Genomic DNA, 20103 nt, shown 5'->3' with positions numbered 1-20103 from the left:
TGGCACTGATGGCTACAGAGCGCTCCAGGCCAGCCCACCAGTGGGACCGGGCTGTCATTTGCAGTACAAGGGAGGGCTTTGTCCGCTTTTATCAAATGCCACATTTCTAACTAGCTGCTTGCTAGAAAGGCACAGCAGGAGTGCTAGAAATAGCCCTTCCCCTGTGAGGGAACTGCTTCCATGAGGTGCAGGGCTAAATGAATTTTCCTCTGTCGCTCTGGAAGACAGATTCTAAGTGTTATTCTTCACAACTGAAACTTTCTATTACAAAGATAACTCTTTTAAGCAACTATCTGCAAAAGTTATTAAAGCCGAACTTCTCTTGGGACTAGAACTAGTCTTTGGGGGGGTGGGAGGGGGAACCAAAACCACAACAAATCACTTCGGTCAAAGACCAGGTTGCCTGATTTAACTGCTTAAGCTAAGTGAAGCATAAAAAGTAAATTACAGTTAAATGGTGAAAATTAATTTGGACTTGTAAAAATCACTAGCTGTATGGTGATTTGGACTTGAAGTGATTAGTTTAGAATTAAAGTAGTAAGCCTTTGGGAAACCTGTAAGACACCCCTCTGTAAAATGGGATTTGCTGAGTATTTTGTGAAAACAGTGCTTCTTTCTTCCTTTTTATATGGCATAAATAGACTCTCCCTTTCCCTGGCTAGCAAGGGGGGATGACAGATGGCTGTAGGTGTTTGAATCTCTGAGCTGGTCGGGCTGGCTGCACCGCACAGGGTTAGCGTGCTTCGGGGCTCCATGGTACCCCAGCCTGCACAGGCAAGGCTACACGAGTCCTGCTGGGAGACACTAAAATTTGCAAAGTCATGAGTGAACGGGGTGGTTATTGCTAGCAAGAGCCACTATTGGTTTCTTAGGGGATAGAAAAATGACTCCAAGTGAAAATACTCGTGTAACTTTATTAATACCTATCATTCTGGACTCAGTTCCCCTCTTGTATGCTTCATTAACTCATGTAAATTCATTGCCCTTCCTGCATTCATTTCTGCCTCATGCTGGTGAGAGTGAGAAAACCTTGAGCTATAACTTGATATTTGGATTTCCTCGAGTATTGGCACATGAGGTGAACCGCAGGTTCCTGACTGTGCCGTACTGGCTTATGTCTGATCACATTCCTTGATTAGTTGTCTTTTACTGCTAAATTGAAGGAGTCTTTTTTTTTCTTTCTCCCTCTTTAGCATCAGTGCCTGCTGGTTTTGGGTTTTTTTTTTTTTTGATTCCTTGAAAGGTGGGTGGTTTCCCATGAGGATGTCACTTGGGAACTGTGTAACTTTTAAGCCCTGTCATGGGATGGTTGTGCCAGGAAAGATGGAATGTTGCTCGCAGGAATGAGGCAGTGCAGGATGCAGCTGTTGGAAGGAGTAAGTCCTTGTTGTGTTCCTCTTCCTCCATTCGGTGGTGGAATGGAGGAGCTGAGAGAAATGGAAGAAAAGGTGTGAGCTGCTGCCTGCGTCTACACATGAGGGATTTACGGCCCTTGGGTGTAATAGAGGGACATGCACAAGAGTACAGCCATATTCTTCGCTAGAGACAAGTGTGCTTCCTCTAGACCCAAGAGGAGTGCGCAACGCTGATGTGTCGGCTATGTAGCCAACTGCTTTGTAGACGAGGGTCCATTTGCCATATTCCAGTGTTCTCCCAGTTAAGACTGGTTTCATTGCACCTGTGCCCTGGGAATGCAGCCATGTCTGCTTATATGGAGGATACAGCACAAACAGATCGAGCTGAATGCAGAGGGTGAGATAGCTTGGTGGTTTATATGTAGTTTCTGTCCCTTTCATCTCCATAAAGCAGAACAAATCTGGCTTTTGACTATGAACTGCCAAATTTGGCTGAACAAGTCAGCAGAGCACAGCTCTGAATGCTCGTGAACATCTGACTGTTGAATGAATGATGGTTGTCTGAATGAATTGCGTTTATCAAGTTATGACAAATCAACATGTTTTTCCCCTAGTTCAAGGGTTTTTTTTTTTTCATTGCTGCGAACTGCAGTTACTGAGCGGTTTGAAAATGATTATTCTTTCTCTTTTCTTCTAAAGGTTCTGGAGTTGTACTTGCACACAAGGCTGATATACCCTCAACAGAAGTTTCTCCTCCAAGTCCCAGTCCTCTGAAAAAAAGTGGATCAATCAATTGGCCTTTCCCTGATAGAATTAAATCTCCCAGGACTGTGAGGAAGCTTTCCATGAAAATGAAAAAGCTGCCAGAGCTGAGCAGGAAACTGAGTGTCAAGGGAACTTCAAGCCATACCAGTTCGGATAATCCTCCTTCCCTGCTGAAAGGTAGCTGCCAGGATACAAGCCATGCAGTGTCTTTGCCATCTTCTGGAAACTCAACCACAGCTGCCAGCAGGAACGTGATAAGTCGTTACCATCTTGACAGCAGCGTGTTGTCGCAACACACGTATAAAAAGAAAAGCTCGAGGAGCTCCAAATCCTTCAACAAAGGTGGTTACCTCAGTGATGGCGACTCTCCCGAACTTATAACAAAATCAGGTAAACATGGGCATGAAACCAAGTGTGGGAAAGGAAAGGAGAGCCTTCCAAGTAACAGTGGTAAAACTGAAATAGATATTGATGCTTTCAGACACTATAACTTTTCTGATCAACCCAAGTGCTCCCAGTACATCTCTGGACTCATGAGCATTCACTTTTATGGTGCTGAAGACCTAAAACCACCAAGAATAGACTCAAAAGATGTCTTTTGTGCAATACAGGTTGACTCAGTAAACAAAGCAAGAACAGCCCTGCTTACTTGTAGGACAACATTTCTAGATATGGACCACACGTTCAACATAGAAATTGAAAACGCTCAGCACTTAAAGCTGGTGGTGTTCAGCTGGGAACCCACCCCACGGAAAAATCGTGTGTGTTGTCATGGAACCGTGGCTCTTCCCACTCTCTTCCGAGTGACAAAGACACATCAGCTGGCTGTCAAGCTGGAACCGAGGGGGCTTATTTACGTCAAGCTATCGCTAATGGAGCAGTGGGAGAACTCTCTTGATGGTCTTGATGCAGATCGGGAGCCTGTGATGTTCGGGGTAGATGCTCGAAAAGTTGTAGAGAAGGAAAATGCAGGCTTGATGGTGCCACTTTTGATGCAGAAATGCATTCTGGAGATTGAAAAGAGAGGCTGTCAGGTACCGTGTGTATTTTAGTCTGTTTTGTTAATGTTTCTGTGTTGGGATAGCCGTTGTTGAAGAGTGTGAGCAGTGAGTGGGAAAGGGGACATTAAAAACACCTTTAGACGTCACTTCTTTTTGCTTTGCTGAACACTAGTCATTGTAATGTGGGAAGAATAACAGGACTGTGTGAAACCAATGCTTCCAGCTTGGCCTTTGTAGAGGAGATGCACGCTTGCTCACAGGAGATGCTTACACTAGTGCTTTAGGATTAGGGGTGGTTAAATGAACCTGCAGCCTGCAGTCGTGCTCAGAAAGCAGAGCTGAGAACTTTAAAATGCCTGATTTCCCGAGACACAGGTCACTCCCTAAGGACATATTGTATCTAAATGCAAAAATAAGTATAATGTTCTTTCCTGCCTGAAACTGAGGCATCATGTGCAGTGACACAAACTGATGAGAACAGGTCTTTTGACGAAACTTCACTTACATGTTTGCAGTCTTAAGCCAACGTGCCAAAGACTTGTCTCTGCCATCACTTTGTGCACAGCATTAAGATAAGGAGGAGACCCTGAGGGGCTGAATTAGTTGGTTCCCCATGCCACTGCTACTTGCCTTTCTTCAGGTTGTTTTCAAAACTAGGACAGGAGATGAATGCCCTAAGGCAGCAGTGCCCAGTGTCTTCTCTTCCTCCTGATACAGTTTATTGGTTGATGTAACCTAATGGACGAAAATATGTGTAAGAAACAAGGTATGGAAACGAATCCCTGCTTACAGATGCTAGACAAGAGATCTGTTAGGAAGGAAGATGCACAGTCCTAAGGACTGACGTCCCCCTTGACAAACCATTTGAAACTGGTGGGAGGACTCTTGCACAGCACGTGTGAGCCCTCAGTTTCTTTTACACCTGCTCTTGCTCAGGTGAAACTGAGAAGTAATCGCACCTACCACTGTTACTACTTTAAATTGCTGACGGGGTGGATGCGGTTCCAGGTGTTAGGAGATTAACTCTGCTATTTATAACCCAGGTCATAAAATATGGACAGAAATGGTGTTTTTATGTAATTACTTTGCAGGAAGCAGGGGGTTTGGACTAGGTGACCTTTAAAGGTCCCTTCCAACCCAAACTATTCTGTGATTCTATATGGATAACAACTGCGTGATTCTTACTGTGAATGTTTCTCCTGACATTATGCAAATCAGTAGAAAAGAGAAGTTTTATTCTTTCCAATATACGTGTCCCATGGTTTCAGCATTTTATTTTGGGCTTATTAGCACCTAGTCATGCAAATGATATTGGGTAATCAAGGCAACACTGGTAATGAAGCGATTGGGGTATGAATTGTCTGAATGTACCTGGTGCTTTTGAGCATGAAATCTAATTTGTGTATTTGCACAGGGAAAACCAAAAGTGCAAAATAATACTGTTAACTTCTTGTTTTAACCACGTGCTTGTCTGACATTTTTTACTTTCCGATAGACTGCAGACTACCGTCATAGTGTGTCATCTCCACCTGAATTTCAGACGTGGCATTAGAAAACTTTAGAGTTTAAAAGAAATTGTCTTAGGCAAATACTGGTTCATATTCATTCTTGGGAAAGAGGGGGTACAAATTCCACTGGGTAACTTTCCATTTATTTAAGCAGGAATTAATATATGGCCAGACAAATACTATTCTTTGCAAACTGAGATTCGTATGGTCTAAGTCAGTACAAGTCTAAGTTGGGGGGCTTTGGGGTTTTTTTTGTCTTTTGAGTTCATGGTAATTTTGGACTAGCTACTTACTGCTTGATATACCTGCCTATAAAGCTCATTAAAATAAAGAAAAATTAATATATTTAAGATTTAGTACCTTAGTATCATAGGATTGCTTTGTATAAATTGTGTTGATGAAAATTACAGGTAAATAATGATAAAATGCAAAATTTTAGTGCATGAAAGCACATGATTGAATTAGTAATTCAGTCCAAGAGTGTTGTGGGTTTCATTTCTATCGCTTTAAGCATGTTAAATAACCCTTGCTTTGCATGAAACTTTTAATATAATTTGAAACATGTGCAAGTCAGCATCTTATCTTTAAGATAAGATATTCGCTGTTACAGAAAACATGAGTGTTATTTGCTTACTGCTTAACAGTCACAGCTGTGTCCCTTGTGTAATGTTCGATAACATACCTTATCATTTGATGTTAACAGTTTGCGCTGTTTGAGTTCTCATGATGTTTATTTCCAAACTATTGCTTGAAGGTGTTTGTTGCGCTTCCTGGGTGAGACAAAGCATAATGTCAGTCATTAGTCCCCTCTGCAGGAAAGCCACTGACGCGGGGCCGTTGTTTTTGCTCCTAGGTGGTGGGCCTGTATCGCTTGTGTGGCTCCGCAGCCGTTAAGAAGGAGCTTCGAGAGGCGTTTGAGAGGGACAGCAAGGCCGTGACTCTCTGCGAAAGCCAGTACCCAGATATTAATGTCATCACAGGTGATACATTGCCTTACCTTTTAACATACGGTTGTGCTCTGAACTAGTTTTGTGTTGTCGTTTAACAAGCTGTTAGCTGCTGCTCTGTGTTGCTGAAGGTGGGGTGCGAACGAGCGCAGCAGTGACCTCAGGGGCGGGTAACTACGGAGCAGCGGGGGTCTGGGGGGAGGAGGGCGTGGGAGGAGCCGCCCGCAGCCGCTGCCCCAGGCACGGGGGAGCGGGCGGTCCGACGGCAGCCGAGCACCGGGAGCAGGTTAAGCCTCTGCTGTTGGCTCCTGTTGGGGCGGATCTTGGAACACTGGGTTGTGATCCGAGGCGTGCGCTGTACAGCATGGGATCCAAGGGCTGTCTCGCGTCCACCCGTTGTCCTCCCTTTGTGTTGGAGATGGCAGGATTTTTGAAAACAGTTTTCCTATCGTCTTGTGCAGGCTAGTTAGAGCTGCAGGAAGGTGCCTTCATTTGATTATCTGCTGCTTTTAAAACGTAGCTAAATGGCAGCTTCCTCATGCTGACTGGAGTGGCCCTGTACTTGCTGTCAGGCTGCTAGCTCCTGGCGAAGGTGAGGAGGACTGGGACTGCGGGACCAGGAGGTCTTGGGAAGCCTGTCTGCATCTGCATCACCTCTTCACATGAGCGTTTACATGGGAGTTGCACTGCACAACTGAATCAAGTTGTTGAGGCTTTTTTAATTTGCTTAAAAGTGGAACACTTTTGTAACTATTGACACTTGTTACATAAACCAAGGTTGATCTAATTTCAGGCATCACTGAGTAAACCAATTGCTCCAGGAAATTAGGCAGGAGCATTAATTTCCTATATATCCAGGGATGGAAAATGCAACAACAGTAGTCAGGGTATAAATTTTCTGTGCCGAAGCCCTCTCTGTGACATCCAGCTGTACGGGACAGCTCTACCCTGTTTGGGGTTTACTTCATTTCAGTGTATTGGGAATGAATTTTGTTCATTACGCTTTATAATTATACAAAGTAGTATCAGAAGATATTACTTGGTGACATTTACTGGGTTAAATAAACCTTTTGGTTCAGAATGTCCAGCTAGTTGTTCACCTCACTTGCCTTGGCTGATTTCACTGTTGGGTTCAATGTTGCTCACAAGAACCGGCATTCCCAGCAGCAGAAACTTGTGTTTATGTTTCAGTGTGATGGGAGACACCCTTTATAGAGAGGAGGCGTACAGTGAGAGTAAATAGTATAAAAGATCTTTTAAACTGGGTAATTTTCTTGTCTTTACAAATGAGGGAGAGTTTCTTCTCACTCATTCTCTTCAAGAGAAGAGTTTCTTCTCTTTATAAAATTTAGTGAGAAAAAGTGGTGATAATTTCTAAGATCAGGTTGTTCCATGAAATTATTGAAGTCCTGTTTCTTCCCGATTTTTGTAAATCAACTCAGGAGTGGAGGGGGGAAAAAATCCTCTGTTGCTTTCTTGCCAAACAGCCAAAACTGTTTGATACTGACTTGTTAAGCAGTCAAATGGTGAACTGCTATTTTGTTTGTGTAAACTTTTGGCTAGTGGAAAACTTTCTGGTTCTTGGTTTGTTTGGGGTTTTTTTGTTTTTTTTTGTTTTTTTTTTTAATTTTGGAAGGGTAAAAATGGCACTGCACTCACATGCTACAAGTAATCATTACAATAAAACAGTATTTGCAGAAATGGTTCAGGAGTATTGTGGGAAAGGCTATAGGAACTTAATTCTCATCCATATACAAAAGAACTTGTAACATTTCACAAGCATTTTGATTTTCCCAAGTATGTTGTATACTTGGAACCAACCAGAACTGTCTGAAACTAAAGTCTGAACTGCAGGAGAGTTTGGTAGCAATGCGAAGCCCTGGACGGGCAGTGGCACAGTCTGATTGATCTTTCCATCACGAGTTTATGATGTGGTGGATACATAGAAAAGTGTACTTCAATTTTTCAAATATACATTGCTGCAAGCCTCATTGGTGATGGTGAACTTCTGGTGACTGTGCAGGTCCTGCAGACTCCTGGTCCTTTTTTGGTTTGTACTACCGAATGATAATTTTTTTCATCCAGAATTCGTATTGTAAGAACAAAAAGACTACAGCCTTACGTCTTATGGAAGACAGCCTTAGCCTGTCTTACGGAAAGACTACTGGGTATGCTTTTGTATGTGTTATATTGCAAGAGTTGACTTACATGCCACTTCCCTTACAAGGGAAAAATAGTTTTAAGAAATTACCAAAAAAAAAAAAATCCTTTGCGCTCGTACCCCTGCAGCTGTGCTGTGTGATTGCCTGTAGTGCCTGCGTCAGTGCTGTGTTGCAAGGACTCAAGGACTGAGGGCAGGGGTCCTGCCTGAGCTGGGGGGAGTGGGAAGGGAAGGGGTGTTTGCACCCAGAACTGCCCCTGCAGCCCACTCTCTAATTAACTGTAAACAGCGTGGCCTGGGCTGAAAGGGGAACCCACTGGCTCTGGTACTAGGGATAAAAGAGCCCACAAAACCTCTCGCATACGCTTAGGGAGCTGGGTCGAGGGGGAATGTTTCCCCTGATGTGTTACTGCTGTATTTGCAGTGCTGAGGCACATGATTCATATTTTTATAAGCCAAAACATGTGTTCCATAAAATATGAATCCTCAGCATAAATCTTGGCTGATTTGAAGAGATGTGCCGCCTTCTGTCCTTTTTGAAATTTGAGTAGTGCTGCTTTTCCAAAAGATTAAAAAGATTTTTTTTTTCTTTTGACAGCTCTCCAAAGACTAAAGAATGAACATTTAATGATTTAATCTTGACTGAAAAACGTTCTTGGGATTGGCACAGGCTTACGTACAATTAAGTGTGCTCATGGCTCAAACTGAAGCATGCAGCCAGTTTTTGGAACTGACCAGTAGTCTTCTTGTTGCCTCATGTCTGTTCGCATCCACGTGAATTCATATCTCTGCATAAAGCATGCAATACTGTTAACAGTTCAGTGGGTCAGAAAAATGAGGAATTAATGAAGTGGATGGCAGTTTCTGCTCGCTGTCTAAATTTGTTGTGTGCGGTTGTCAGGGGGAATGTGCTAGCAGGCTGGCAGCAGCGGGGAGCATAGATTCATGGAAAAAAATAACAGCAGCCTCTTACAGGGCTAATTTAGCTGAGTGAATAGCAAAAGGATTTAGAAAGGTCAAGGAGCATTCATGGCTCCTAAACTATCCTGTTATTCAGGGCTAAACAGGAGAAAGTCCTTTGGCAGGTGGTAGTCCTATGACCATGGATGCATTTACAGGAATTCCTACTAAATGGATTATTAATAGACAGTTGTAAGTGTTTAAACAGTATAAGCTGATTTGATTACGATATTCCATTTCCTGCTGTAAGCTGATTCTGATTTCAACCTCCCCCTCCAAAAAAAAAAAAAAGCACAGCTGAAACAAAGATCCTGATAAAAGTCAGCTTCTCTTGCTAGTGTTTTGCTTACAGAAGAAGGAAAACATCCCAAACTGTGTTGTACATCACCAGCCTCTGCCACATCTGTCTCATAAATACTTCAACCAGCTAATCCACACAGGGAACATGGTCCTGTAAAATGAGGGGAAGAAGTAAAATTTGATGGGGAGAGGGGAATGTAAGTAAGTTATTAAACCAAAACTAGCCACTTAAGTGGAGCAGTAACAAAAGTGGCATATTCTTTTTAAAGCAAATAAAAAAATCCAAACCAACAATCCCTCCAAACAGAGGGAATATGTTTTCAGGAAAATGTGTGGATGGTTGTTTGCTTTTTTTTGTTTTGTTTTGTTTATATTCCTGATGGGAAGTTCCCCTTTTAAGCACAGGGCAGGCAATTAGGTGCTGTGTGGCGGTCTGCAGAGACAGAAGTTTTGCCTGGCAGCCCCAGTCCCTACACTAAGACAGAGGCGGTCCGGCAGCTCCGGGAGGTGATGCTGCCCCAGCTAGTGCTGCCAGTGCAGTGTGGCTTGAATAGCTGCATTACTGCTCGGTGCAGTACTTTTTTAAAAATAAAAATATTTACACAGGTAGTATTTTACTCCTACTTGCCTTCTGCATGTGAACGTGGTTATGACGGGGAAAATGTTAACTTTCATTCCCTGTATTTTTTTTTAGAAAGGACCTCGTAACAAAACCCAGTGCTATACAGTTCAGTTTACAGTTAAGTTATAAAGATTGAGTTTATAAAAACTGTTGCTTTGCTAAATAGCACGATGTGATGGTTTTTGCTGTGATTTGGGATTTTAAAAGGCTATGAGGAGTGCATACTAAAAAAATCTTCTACCTTTCCAACTAAGTTGTTTTGGAGGACAGGCTGCTTTGTTAATGACAGTACCTGCTTTCAACAAGTTGGGTTTTTTGATCCACTGTTTCTTCTTAAGGAAGTATTTAAATTCAGTTGTTATCTAGCTAAAATGGGTAGATATTTGTGGCACAGAATGCCTTTTTTTTTTTTTTTTTAAGGACAATAAAAGCTGCTGCAAGGCAGACTTGCTCAGTTTTCTGTGTCGGTTGTAGTGGATACACTGCTCCTGGACAGCATCCTGCTTGTGTCCTTTCCAGGGGGCTGCTGTTAGAAGTCTTAATGGTTTGGGTTTTTTAATTATTATTCTTACAATCACCGAAACCCCACTCAAACTGAAGTACTGGCCAGCCTTTAGAGCTAGCTTACGAGAATGCAAATGCTTAATTCCTTCTTACTTGTTTGTGTCAGTGGAAGGAATAGGTGTTTAACAAGGCGCTTGCCTGGTTGTTGCATCCCCTAGAAACAGCCTCTCCTCCAGCACGTCCCCAGCTTCTGAAACAGTCCAGTATGTCTCTGCAACTGGGAGGGCTCCGTGCGTGGCTGTTCCAGCCAGTGTCCCCTGTGGCAGTGAATTATGTTTGTCACAGCAGAAGGGAGGAGTGTGCTGGGGGGTACAGAGTACCCAGAGGCGGGGAGGGGAGATGGTGTTTCCCTCTTGAGGACACCGGTTTGTGCTTCGGTAGGTGAGAAGACGCTCCGTGCTTCACCCAACGTGCCACTGGCACTGGGATTTTTTGCTCATAATTTTATAGCTGAAAATAAACTGAACAGAAAAATTAATTGCTGGTTGTATATAAAGGAGGGGGTGTCATCAGGCTGAAGACTTTGGTGTTTGTAGGAGCTCTTTTCCTTGGACAGGAGGTGGACGGCGAAGAGCCCTTTCCTTGCCTCTCCCTCGCCCCGATCGGGAGGGGGACCTGGAGGGGTGCTCCTGATCCAAAGAAATCCTTGTTCCGTTCCCTCCGTGACCGACGTGCCCGCTCCTGCGCACGCAGCAGCCCCTGCACGCAGCCCTCGTCTCTGGAGGCAGCCCACCTTTCTCCCCGGCTTTACTCCTCACTTCGTGATGAGCTGCCTTGCATGGGCTTGGCGAAGCGGCTGGGGCTGTGGGGACGGGGCGCGGGTGCCCCCCGGCCCCGTGGGGACGTTGCAGAGGTACCTCCTGCCTCTTAGCCGACCCTGCGGGGATCCCTCGCGCAGCCGTGGCTCACTGTGCCCCTTTGCTGTCGTCCTCCCATCCTTTGCTCCCGAGTGCGCGGTTTGTCACTGGCGCGGAGGGTTTTCTCATGGGACGGGTGAAGCTGGTGTGCCTTAGTGCTCCCAAAAATCGCTGGAAAGTGAATCTGCAGCTTGTTCAAGGCAGCTGTTGTGTGTCTCTTGTGAAGGCGTCCTAAAGGACTATCTGCGAGAGCTACCCTCTCCCCTGATAACCAAGCAGCTCTACGAAGCGGTGTTGGATGCCATGATGAAAAATCCCTTGAAAATGACGACAAGCGGTTGTGAGAATGACCCGAGTGACTCTGAGCACGCAGCAGCCCTGCTGGATTGCCTACCAGATGTTGAGAAGGTGAGTGATGTTAGCAGGTTCAAGCAAATTGCATGCTCCAGAAAATAAAGGAACATTTTCATGCTGGATATAAAATGTGTCAAAATATGTACACCTGTTTGCTGACTTAACGGTCCACTTGGGTTTTTCGTGGTCTACGTCTTTGAAAATACTTCCACACTGTGATTAACTGGGGAGTCTGCATTGCTGTATTTATTCTAGTTTACATTTTATACTGTTTCTATAAAACTGAATGAAAAGCTGTGATGGCTACTTTGACATTGTTAGAGCAAAGATTATTCCTGTGTCGTGTCCCGCTCCGTTTCTGTGGAGCACTCTGATCTGTATGTCATAATTACATGGGCAAATGCATTCCTGGTTCCTAAGCCCATGCAATGAAACCTTTGCTTCCCATATTGTCCAGTGTAATAGTGCTGCGCGCTGTTACCTGCCAAGTTCACCTCTGTAGAAACCCACGGTTAGCCTGTGGGAGAGCAGGTAGCCTGCACAGTACCTGGAAGTTACCTGGAAGCTTGTTCTGATGCCGAGGTCATATCGAGGGTTTCTTTATTTTCTAATGTACCTGGATCATCTGTACTGCTTCTGCAGCTTTTCTCCCTTCCCTGATGTTCCCTTTCCACTGTGAGAAAACTCATCTATGTAAAACTGAGATCAGGTAAAAATAAACTGAATTTTACCAGAAAGTCTGTCTTAACTAGTGTGCTCTGTGATAGTCTAATACAGCTTTTCTAATGCAGCACGTAGATGTTCCAGTGATGGGTGTTGGTAGAAAACCCCATAGTGGGGTTTTAAAACAGAGGGGTAAGATCAGCCTTGATCTTACCCCTCTGGAGCAGCGATGTTAGGATGTCAACACCACCTTTGTCTAGTGTTTTGTTTCCTGAGCAGTATTTTGTTCTTTTAGGCTACCCTGAAGATGCTGTTGGATCACCTGAAACTGGTGGCTTCTTACCATGAAGTAAATAAGATGACGTGTCAGAATTTAGCTGTATGTTTTGGGCCCGTGTTACTGAGCCAGAGGCAGGAGACCACCAACCATAACAACAGAGTCTTCATGGACTCAGAAGAGCTTGCTAGTGCCCTGGACTTCAAAAAACACATAGAGGTTCTTCACTATTTACTCCAGCTGTGGCCAGGTACTGTTTCATGAATTGGATGAAGGGAAAATGTCAAACCATGGCTGTGTGGTTTTTACTGTGTGACAGTGTACGTTAAGTCACAGGATGACTGAGCAGCATCAGAATTCTTAAAACAGGAGGTACTACGGCATGCCCTATTAATCTAAAGAAATCATGACAATTTTATTTTCTACTCTTTGTATTTGGTCACTTTGTTTAATGGGAAGTTTGTTGTTTTAATTGCTTTCTTACCAGATGGCAGAGTTTTGAGGATAGTGTAAGAAGTGGTGAAGAATGCTTTATGCGAGTAAAAATATTAAGAGAAACAAAACCCACTGACAGTAAGGTTTCTGCAGCTGAATTAAGGGATTTTGTGGGTGCTCTCTGTGTTTGTTTTCTGCTCTCCTGCTTTGACCATTCAGGATTATCTCTATATGGAATTCATTAGCTGTTTGCTTTCTGAGATATCCAAAGGGTTACTTTATTTCTGCCCTTGTAATTTGGCAGAGTTGTGAACATCCTTACAGTAAGAGGTGTGCAACTTTTAGTTGTTTTTGCAGAACTTTGCATGAGGAGAAATGTTTTTAAAACAAAACACAACAAAAACCACAAACCAAACAAACAACAAAACGCAAACCAAAACACCCTAAGTACCTTTTAGCTCCCACTTCCAAACTTAAGAGGTCATGTGCACACAGTTTGGGGTCAATTCTCAATAAGAAGGGAAGTAAAATTCTAATCTTCCTAATAAACTACCGAAGTAGAAGCGAAGGTAACTATTTTTGCTAAGATCTGCCTTTCAATTTGGAAATGATTGCACAGCATTCGCGTTTGCCCTGGTATTCAGAGAGGCGTAAGCGAGTGGAAATAGTCGGGATGACGTCTGGAGCCCTGGGCTTCAGCCCGTGGTGAATTCCTGTGCGTTGCTGCTGCTGACCCGCAGCCTTCTCTTGCGCGAGCGCTGCCCTGAGTCAGGAGCCGACGAAGGTATTGCAGCTTTTCCGTTTAACAGAGAGAGTTTGCGTGTAGTACTGTGAAACAACATCGGATCTGACGGGTTTAGTTTCGTTTTCAGATGTTCTTTGGCCAAGCAGTTAAAAGCTACCTAATCGTGCAGAAGATGGGTCCGTTGTGCTGTGGTACCTTCCTTTTTCACAGTGGTCTGGCTAACGGTGTGGAGAACTTGATCTGTTTGGTAACCTGAATAGTTTAATGTCCACTCCTCAGACTTGAGCCTTGTAAACCCTTTAGTTCTTGAGGCTAAGAGAAGATTCAGCTCATCTAAACAGCTTCTTAATTGTTCTGTTTAGAACACAATAATTGCTTTTGGGAAACTGCTGAATTTCTTCTCCAGTTGAAACATAAAATGGAATTACAGTTAATCTACATGAATAGTATGTCTGATTAGGTTTGTTTTTAAACTTGTTTTATTTTTACTTGAGGAGGAGGAAGTCTGCTTTTTACGGGAGACTTGGAGCCACCTGGGAAATGTGGAGGGTCACGAAGGGCCCGACTTGGCAATACTGAATCACTGATGCTGTGGCTGCATCTGAGCAGCCAAGTGGACTCTGCTGCTCTGTGTTCAGGATAGGAAGTATTTCCTCACTCAGTTAAAGAGCGTTTGGGAAGAGGCTTCCCCTCCCCATCATCTCCCTCCATTGCAAACATTATAAAGAGAAATTGCCATTTCCAGCTAGGTGGTTCTTGAAGCTTTTTATTCTGGAGGGCACAGGAAGGGCTCCTAACATGTAAGCATGGGTTGGGAAAGACCTATATCTGGCAGATTCTATACAATAATTTAAAAAAAAGTGTCTGGATTTGTTGTCTGTTCCTAGACATGAGGTATAAATGAATGTGCGCTAGCAGACAAAGTCCAGGGTAGGCACATGAACGTGTAGTCTTCGTCTTAGTAGTTCATAGGCAAACTATGTAAGATGTATGATCTTGCTGTTCATTGAAGGGGCTTTTATGATTACAAAAAAAGTATACTATTGTATTGTTATGCCAGTCATCTTAAACAGTCTCTGCTCTACTTAGCCAGTAACACTTGTTAAGTTTTTATCTAGAGGTTTATCTTGGTTTGGGTTTGCTTTTTGTTTTATTTTTGCTTTGTTTTTAAACTATGAGATAAAGAATTGTTAGGGAAGGTTTAATCCTTTCTTGGGTAAAACTGTGAAATATCAGGACAAGTGAAGAAAATGCAGAAGAAAAGAATTCACTGTAAGCTCACTTGACAAGCACAGCATAATTGCCCGGTTTGTGAATAGCCCGCTGAGGTCTTTCAAGAGCTCAAGCATTTCTCGTGGTATATCAGGTACTGACGAGTATAAAGAATATTCTGGGTGAGACAGTGATTTCGGCCATCGTGGGCTACTTCTTCGTTCCTCTTACAACAGTTTCCACCCGGGGAATATCGCTAGGCTCTTTCCTCCTGCCAAAAAGCTTGTTGGTGAGAGCGGCTGTGAATTGGGGCGTGTTGCGGTAGCGGCCAGCGAGCTCCGGCAGCTGCCTTTATCTCTCAGCAATGGGAAAGATGAGTTTGGAAAAAAGTCAATGTAAACAATTAACGTACTGGAGGGGAAAAGCCCAACAGGTACAGTTTCATTTGTGTTGTCTAATTTCCACCCCCTGGTAGGTCTGATTTATATAGTTGCCTGCAGCAGAAATGGCTAGCCACTCGGCCCTGAGTTCTGGCCGAGCAGGTGAGTTGCTTGCCAGTGCTCTTGCAGAGTCAGGCGCAGGTCCCGAAAGGGTGTCGCTGGCCCCGGCGTGGCCTCCAGTGACAGCTGACCCCGTGGCTGTGGCAAGTACACGCTGACCACGCTCACGTCGGCACCGCCAGGAAGCGAAGCTGCTGGCTGTTGGCTCTGCTAACTCCAGCCTCACAGAAACCTCCTCTGCCCACAAATGAGAGCAAGAGGAGAGTTAGTTTGATGTATGTTGCAACTTCATGATGGGCTTGAGGCAATTGAGGACGCTTCTGCACGCTTCTTCCCCTTTGTCAGCTGAAGCTGGCCAGCTCCAAAGCTGCTGGCCACCAAAAATGGAAAGCAGCTTTTCGTCAGGTCAGTGAGCCTGCACATGCGAAATGGGAAATCTGGGTGGAAGAAGGAGGAGAGCAAGAGCTGTTTGGGCAGCAAATGCTGTGCAGGAGCTCATCATGAAACCCTGGGGATGGTTTATGGCACGGCTGCTGTGGGAAGCAAAAGCAGGTAGATGCAGCTCTGCCCACAGGAGTGTGCATTGCTGTAAAGGGGGCAGGAATAGGGCAAATAGTAGAGTTTTCTGTCAACTCGAAGAGAAAGCCGAATGCTATCCCTCAGCTTGCAAGAATGGTGTAGGACATTGTGCTCAAAGGGAGGTAAAACACGAATGCGGGGATGCGAGCAGGCGAACACCATACAGTGTAAACAGAACGGTTGGACCCAACGGAAGGATCGCAGTCTGGTCCCTTACATTTAATCTCCTGTAGATTGACACAGCTTGATAATCAGCGTGTTGTGCAATGCTTCCATTTCCGTATTTTTCCAACCGAAAACAAATAGTCCTTGTTCGGTTAGACCCTGTAATACTGGCAAGCTATTGTTAACCCATGGCTCCTCGTCTTAATGGAGCATAGTCAAAACAGAAGGGCTTTTGTTATAGCAAGAGGAGGGGGGAAAAAAGCAGTGATAGTTATTGCATGTTACTGTGCAGGACGTAAGGTAAGACTAAAATCCCCTGGAGAGACCTGTAATGCGGACCCAGAAAGAGAAGCATTGGGCACATCTCAGGACTGAGCCTTTGTGCTTGCGTGTGAGGAGTCTAACGAGGAGTGGGTGAGATTGTGAACTGCGTCGGTTTGTGTGCACCATGTTTTCAACAGTGAATGGGGATAGAAAGTCTTTGCTTCCAATCACGAGAGGTAATGGTCTGTTTAAAACCAAAATAAGTTTTGCAGCTCAGACATTTAATAGGCACAGGTCGGTAAAAATATTTGTGCTGTTTACTGTAGGAAGCCGGTAACAGTGGAGGAGGCTGTTAGTAACTTATGCTGTATAATCGTGAGCTCAGGTAACATGACTGTCAAACCTGTTTGAGTGTACGTCTGACATGGGGTTGTGCCTGCTGAGAAAAACAATGCATAATGCAAGTGAGCCGCTTCTAGTAGCGCAGAACGCTAGGGCAAGAGAGAAACACAAGAGTTCAACTCTTGGTATGTGTTGAGCTTCTCTAGGTGTTTCTCCGTGGTGGTATTTTTGTTATGTTTTAACCTCTTTTGCTCTGCCTGCTTTCTGTTACTGTTTTAGCCCGGACGAAGCGTGTGAGCATTTTGCTTTTCTTTGACCCAGAGCTGGATGGTGATTAACTCACGTGGCGAATTTAATCGGTGCTCTGGGAGTTTCTACTTTTAGATAGGCTTCTCTCCATTGCAGTTTGAATCTGGCATGAATCTTCAAAACTGAGCTTTTACAGTAGTTTTTCTAATTATTTTATATTAAACAGTGGCAGAAAACATAGTAGTGGAATGTGGCTGTAAGCTTGCATGTATTCATGCATGCTGTTAGCGTGTGACGTTGAGGGAGGACAGTGGGCATCTGTCGTGGACTTTTCTTGTTGCAGTACAAATTCAACCCTGACTTCGGTTTAACTTCTCCTCTGTTTTAGTACATCACTCACCTGCCAAAGAACCAGCACATCTGAATGCATTTCCCGAGCACCCATCCTCCCTGAATTACCTGAGACCCAAGAGGCAGAGACCTCAGATGCTGAATCTGAGCGGCACGGAGATGTCTGGTGTACTCAGACCAAGGCCAGCAGGTCTAGACAGCCCGTCGAGCAACCGCTACGCTGGAGACTGGAGTAGTTGTGGGGAGAACTACTTCTTAAACCCAAAAGACTGCCTGAGTGAAGCAGACTACGATGATGTCCCTTCGGAAGACACAGAGAGCGGGGATGACAGCAGCAAAGCCGAGGAGTCGGATGCCCCGGTAAGACACCCGCAGCCCATCCCCAGAGAGCACACGTTTCAGAGCTATTTGACAATGCAAGCAATAGACTCTGCGGTGGATCACAGAGCAAACCTCAAAGACCTGCAGGAAAGTATTGATACTCTGATAGGAAACCTGGAAAGGGAACTCAACAAAAACAAGCTAAATATGAGTTATTAAATCCTGCCCTGCATGATGCCTCCTCCTGGTGCCTCTGTGCCCCTCACCAGGCTTTCCCACAGCCGCGTGAGGAACGATGGTGGCCTTGTACGCCTTGTGGCCAGGCCACGGCCCACCTTGCATTAACAAATTTTAAGCCATTCCGTTACATTTCTGCCTTTTTGTTAGAAGAAGGTGTTGGCCTGATTCTGGCGTTGGAGACAACCTCAGAGACCGTGAGGCGATCCCGCATAGTGGCATTTCTCCCTGAAAATACTGGTGGTCTGGGCAATACCTGGCAGAAGATCGAGCAACACCTCTGCTGTTGGCAATAGCAGAATCCTCATTCCTGAAACCCTAGCTCCGGTACAGTGTTCCTCTTGGAAAAGGATGGATGCTGCTTGCCCTGAATTTTGCAGCATGGACTTCAGATAGACTCTTTTTACTATATATGCAATGGCTGCTATGAAAAATGCTTTATATATATATAATATTTATATATAAAGTTTTAATTGTACAAATATTAATGTATTCCTGTATTAACACTTTTCAATAATTATTTAAACAAGCAAAAATTGAATATTTTTCTAACCTTGTTTGTATATATCTATGTATAAATGTGCATGTGTCTGTAGCCACCTTTGGAAAGGAGAAGTCTCTCAGAATTAGGAAACGTCCCTGATTCTGGGAAGACGTGTTCAGTGATGCCAGGATGAAGTTTACCCCTTGGGTAACAGAGTGTTTGATTTTTATGTACAGAAACATGGCTGGAGAGAAGGCAGGGTGAATGATTAATATAAATGACCTTGTGTGTTGCAGGGGCATCGGTTCACAGCTGTTGACTATTAACTCTCTCTCACTCCCACCACCATTTCTCTATTTTTTTTTTTCTTTATTTGTCTGGTTTTTCCTCCATGTTTGTTTCCTTATATAAAAAAAGGTCTGGAAGATATTTGCTTTTCAAAAAATACTTCTGGTTTTGTCCTTGTAACCTATTACTTTATTCTTGACATTTCAATATTGTGGGGTGTTTTTTCCTTCTCTCCAGAATTTCATGTATTTTTATTTAGGTACGTTTGGCTGCTGGTAGTTAGATGTGTTTGAGCCCTCTCTGAAGGGCTGCGGCTCTGGGGATGCAAGACTCAAATGCTGTACAAAGGCAGTTACTTTTTCCTCTGAGTCTTTAGTTTTTAAACTAATCTCCCCAAAATGGGAACTTGAGTTGTTACATGAGGTTGAATGGGTTGAGTGATGCTACTCCTGGGGAGTTTAGGTGGGACTGCAGTTCACTGTGACCTTATTAGATTCAGCTATCGCCATCTCCTCAGATCATCTTTTATCTTTAGTCATTTATGGTGAGCAATTAAACATTTTATGTTAAGGAAACGCATCCTTGGTTTAATTAAAAATAGTTAGCAAATCACATAGAGATGTTTTGATAGTGGCTCTAACCAAAAGGAGATACCGAGTCATTCCTTGTCCTTCACAGGTCACCCCCAGCGAGGAAGGGGGGATTTGGACGGGTGGGAGTGAGAGGGTTGTGTGTTTTGAGGGGTCAAACACCGAGTCGCTGTCAGCTGGCAGGGTGGAACTTGATTCTCTTCACCTTTTTGGTACAATGTTGGCATCCCGCCCTGGCTTTCTGTTCACCCTGTGGGTAAGTGCTTTTCTGCTAACCTGTACTTCCTTATATCGCTTAATTGAAGTGTTATTTATTTACAGTGGCAAGGAATTAAGAATTGCTATGGCAAGCTTCACCCCTCTTTTCTAAGGAATTATTTTAGCATGGTTTCAAGTGGTTTATTCAATCTCATTAATTTATTTTTTATAAATCTTAAAAGATGCAAAACAATTATTGCAATATAATGATAATGTATGAAAATGTAAATTTAACCTGAAGCATTTATCAATAAATCGATGTATTTTTTTAAACTTTTATACCTACAGAATGTGCATACTTTTTAAACTATAAATTTTAAATTCTAAATAAAATTTGAATTAAGAACAAAAATTGACTAAGGCTAGTTAGTGATTATTTAAACCTGTCTAAGCTGGTGCCAGAAATTTGTACTGGCTGGACATGTGAGTTAAGCCTATAATAGCATCTAGCTTTTCAGAAGGTGTTTTGTTTTGTTGTCTTTCCTAGATTGACCCAGCATTTCAGTTACATAATTAAAAAAAAACCTAAACAAAAGCACTACTCAATTTAAATCCAAAAGGAATAATATTTCAAGAAAGTTGTCAAACCAGTGTTGTGGCAGCATTTCTTCTTTTATTGCAGGATGCTGATGCTTTTAAACACAGCCTGGCTTCTGCACTGGGTGTGTAGATGTATGCCGTGGTTTAACCCCAGGCGGCAGCTAAGCCCCACGCAGCCGCTCGCTCACTCCCCCATGGTGGGATGGGGC

General features: G+C 43.7%; 1 protein-coding gene across 1 annotated transcript; it reads left to right on the top strand.

Annotated features, from left to right (window-relative positions):
- Window positions 1-2054: 2054 nt before the first annotated feature.
- On the top strand, window positions 2055-17716 carry SYDE2 (synapse defective 1, Rho GTPase, homolog 2 (C. elegans); the record flags this gene model as incomplete). Its single annotated transcript, XM_010296051.1, has 5 exons — window positions 2055-3154; window positions 5483-5609; window positions 11267-11448; window positions 12353-12584; window positions 17214-17716. Coding segments are annotated over 5 exons (2144 nt in total), but the record flags the coding sequence as incomplete, so codon positions are not given.
- Window positions 17717-20103: the final 2387 nt, after the last annotated feature.

The sequence above is a fragment of the Phaethon lepturus genome, unplaced genomic scaffold (genome assembly GCF_000687285.1).
Source record: "Phaethon lepturus isolate BGI_N335 unplaced genomic scaffold, ASM68728v1 scaffold46111, whole genome shotgun sequence".
NCBI classification, from domain to species: Eukaryota; Metazoa; Chordata; class Aves; order Phaethontiformes; family Phaethontidae; genus Phaethon; species Phaethon lepturus.
Note: the sequence above shows the minus strand (reverse complement) of the source record. Positions and strands in the feature narration are given on the sequence as shown.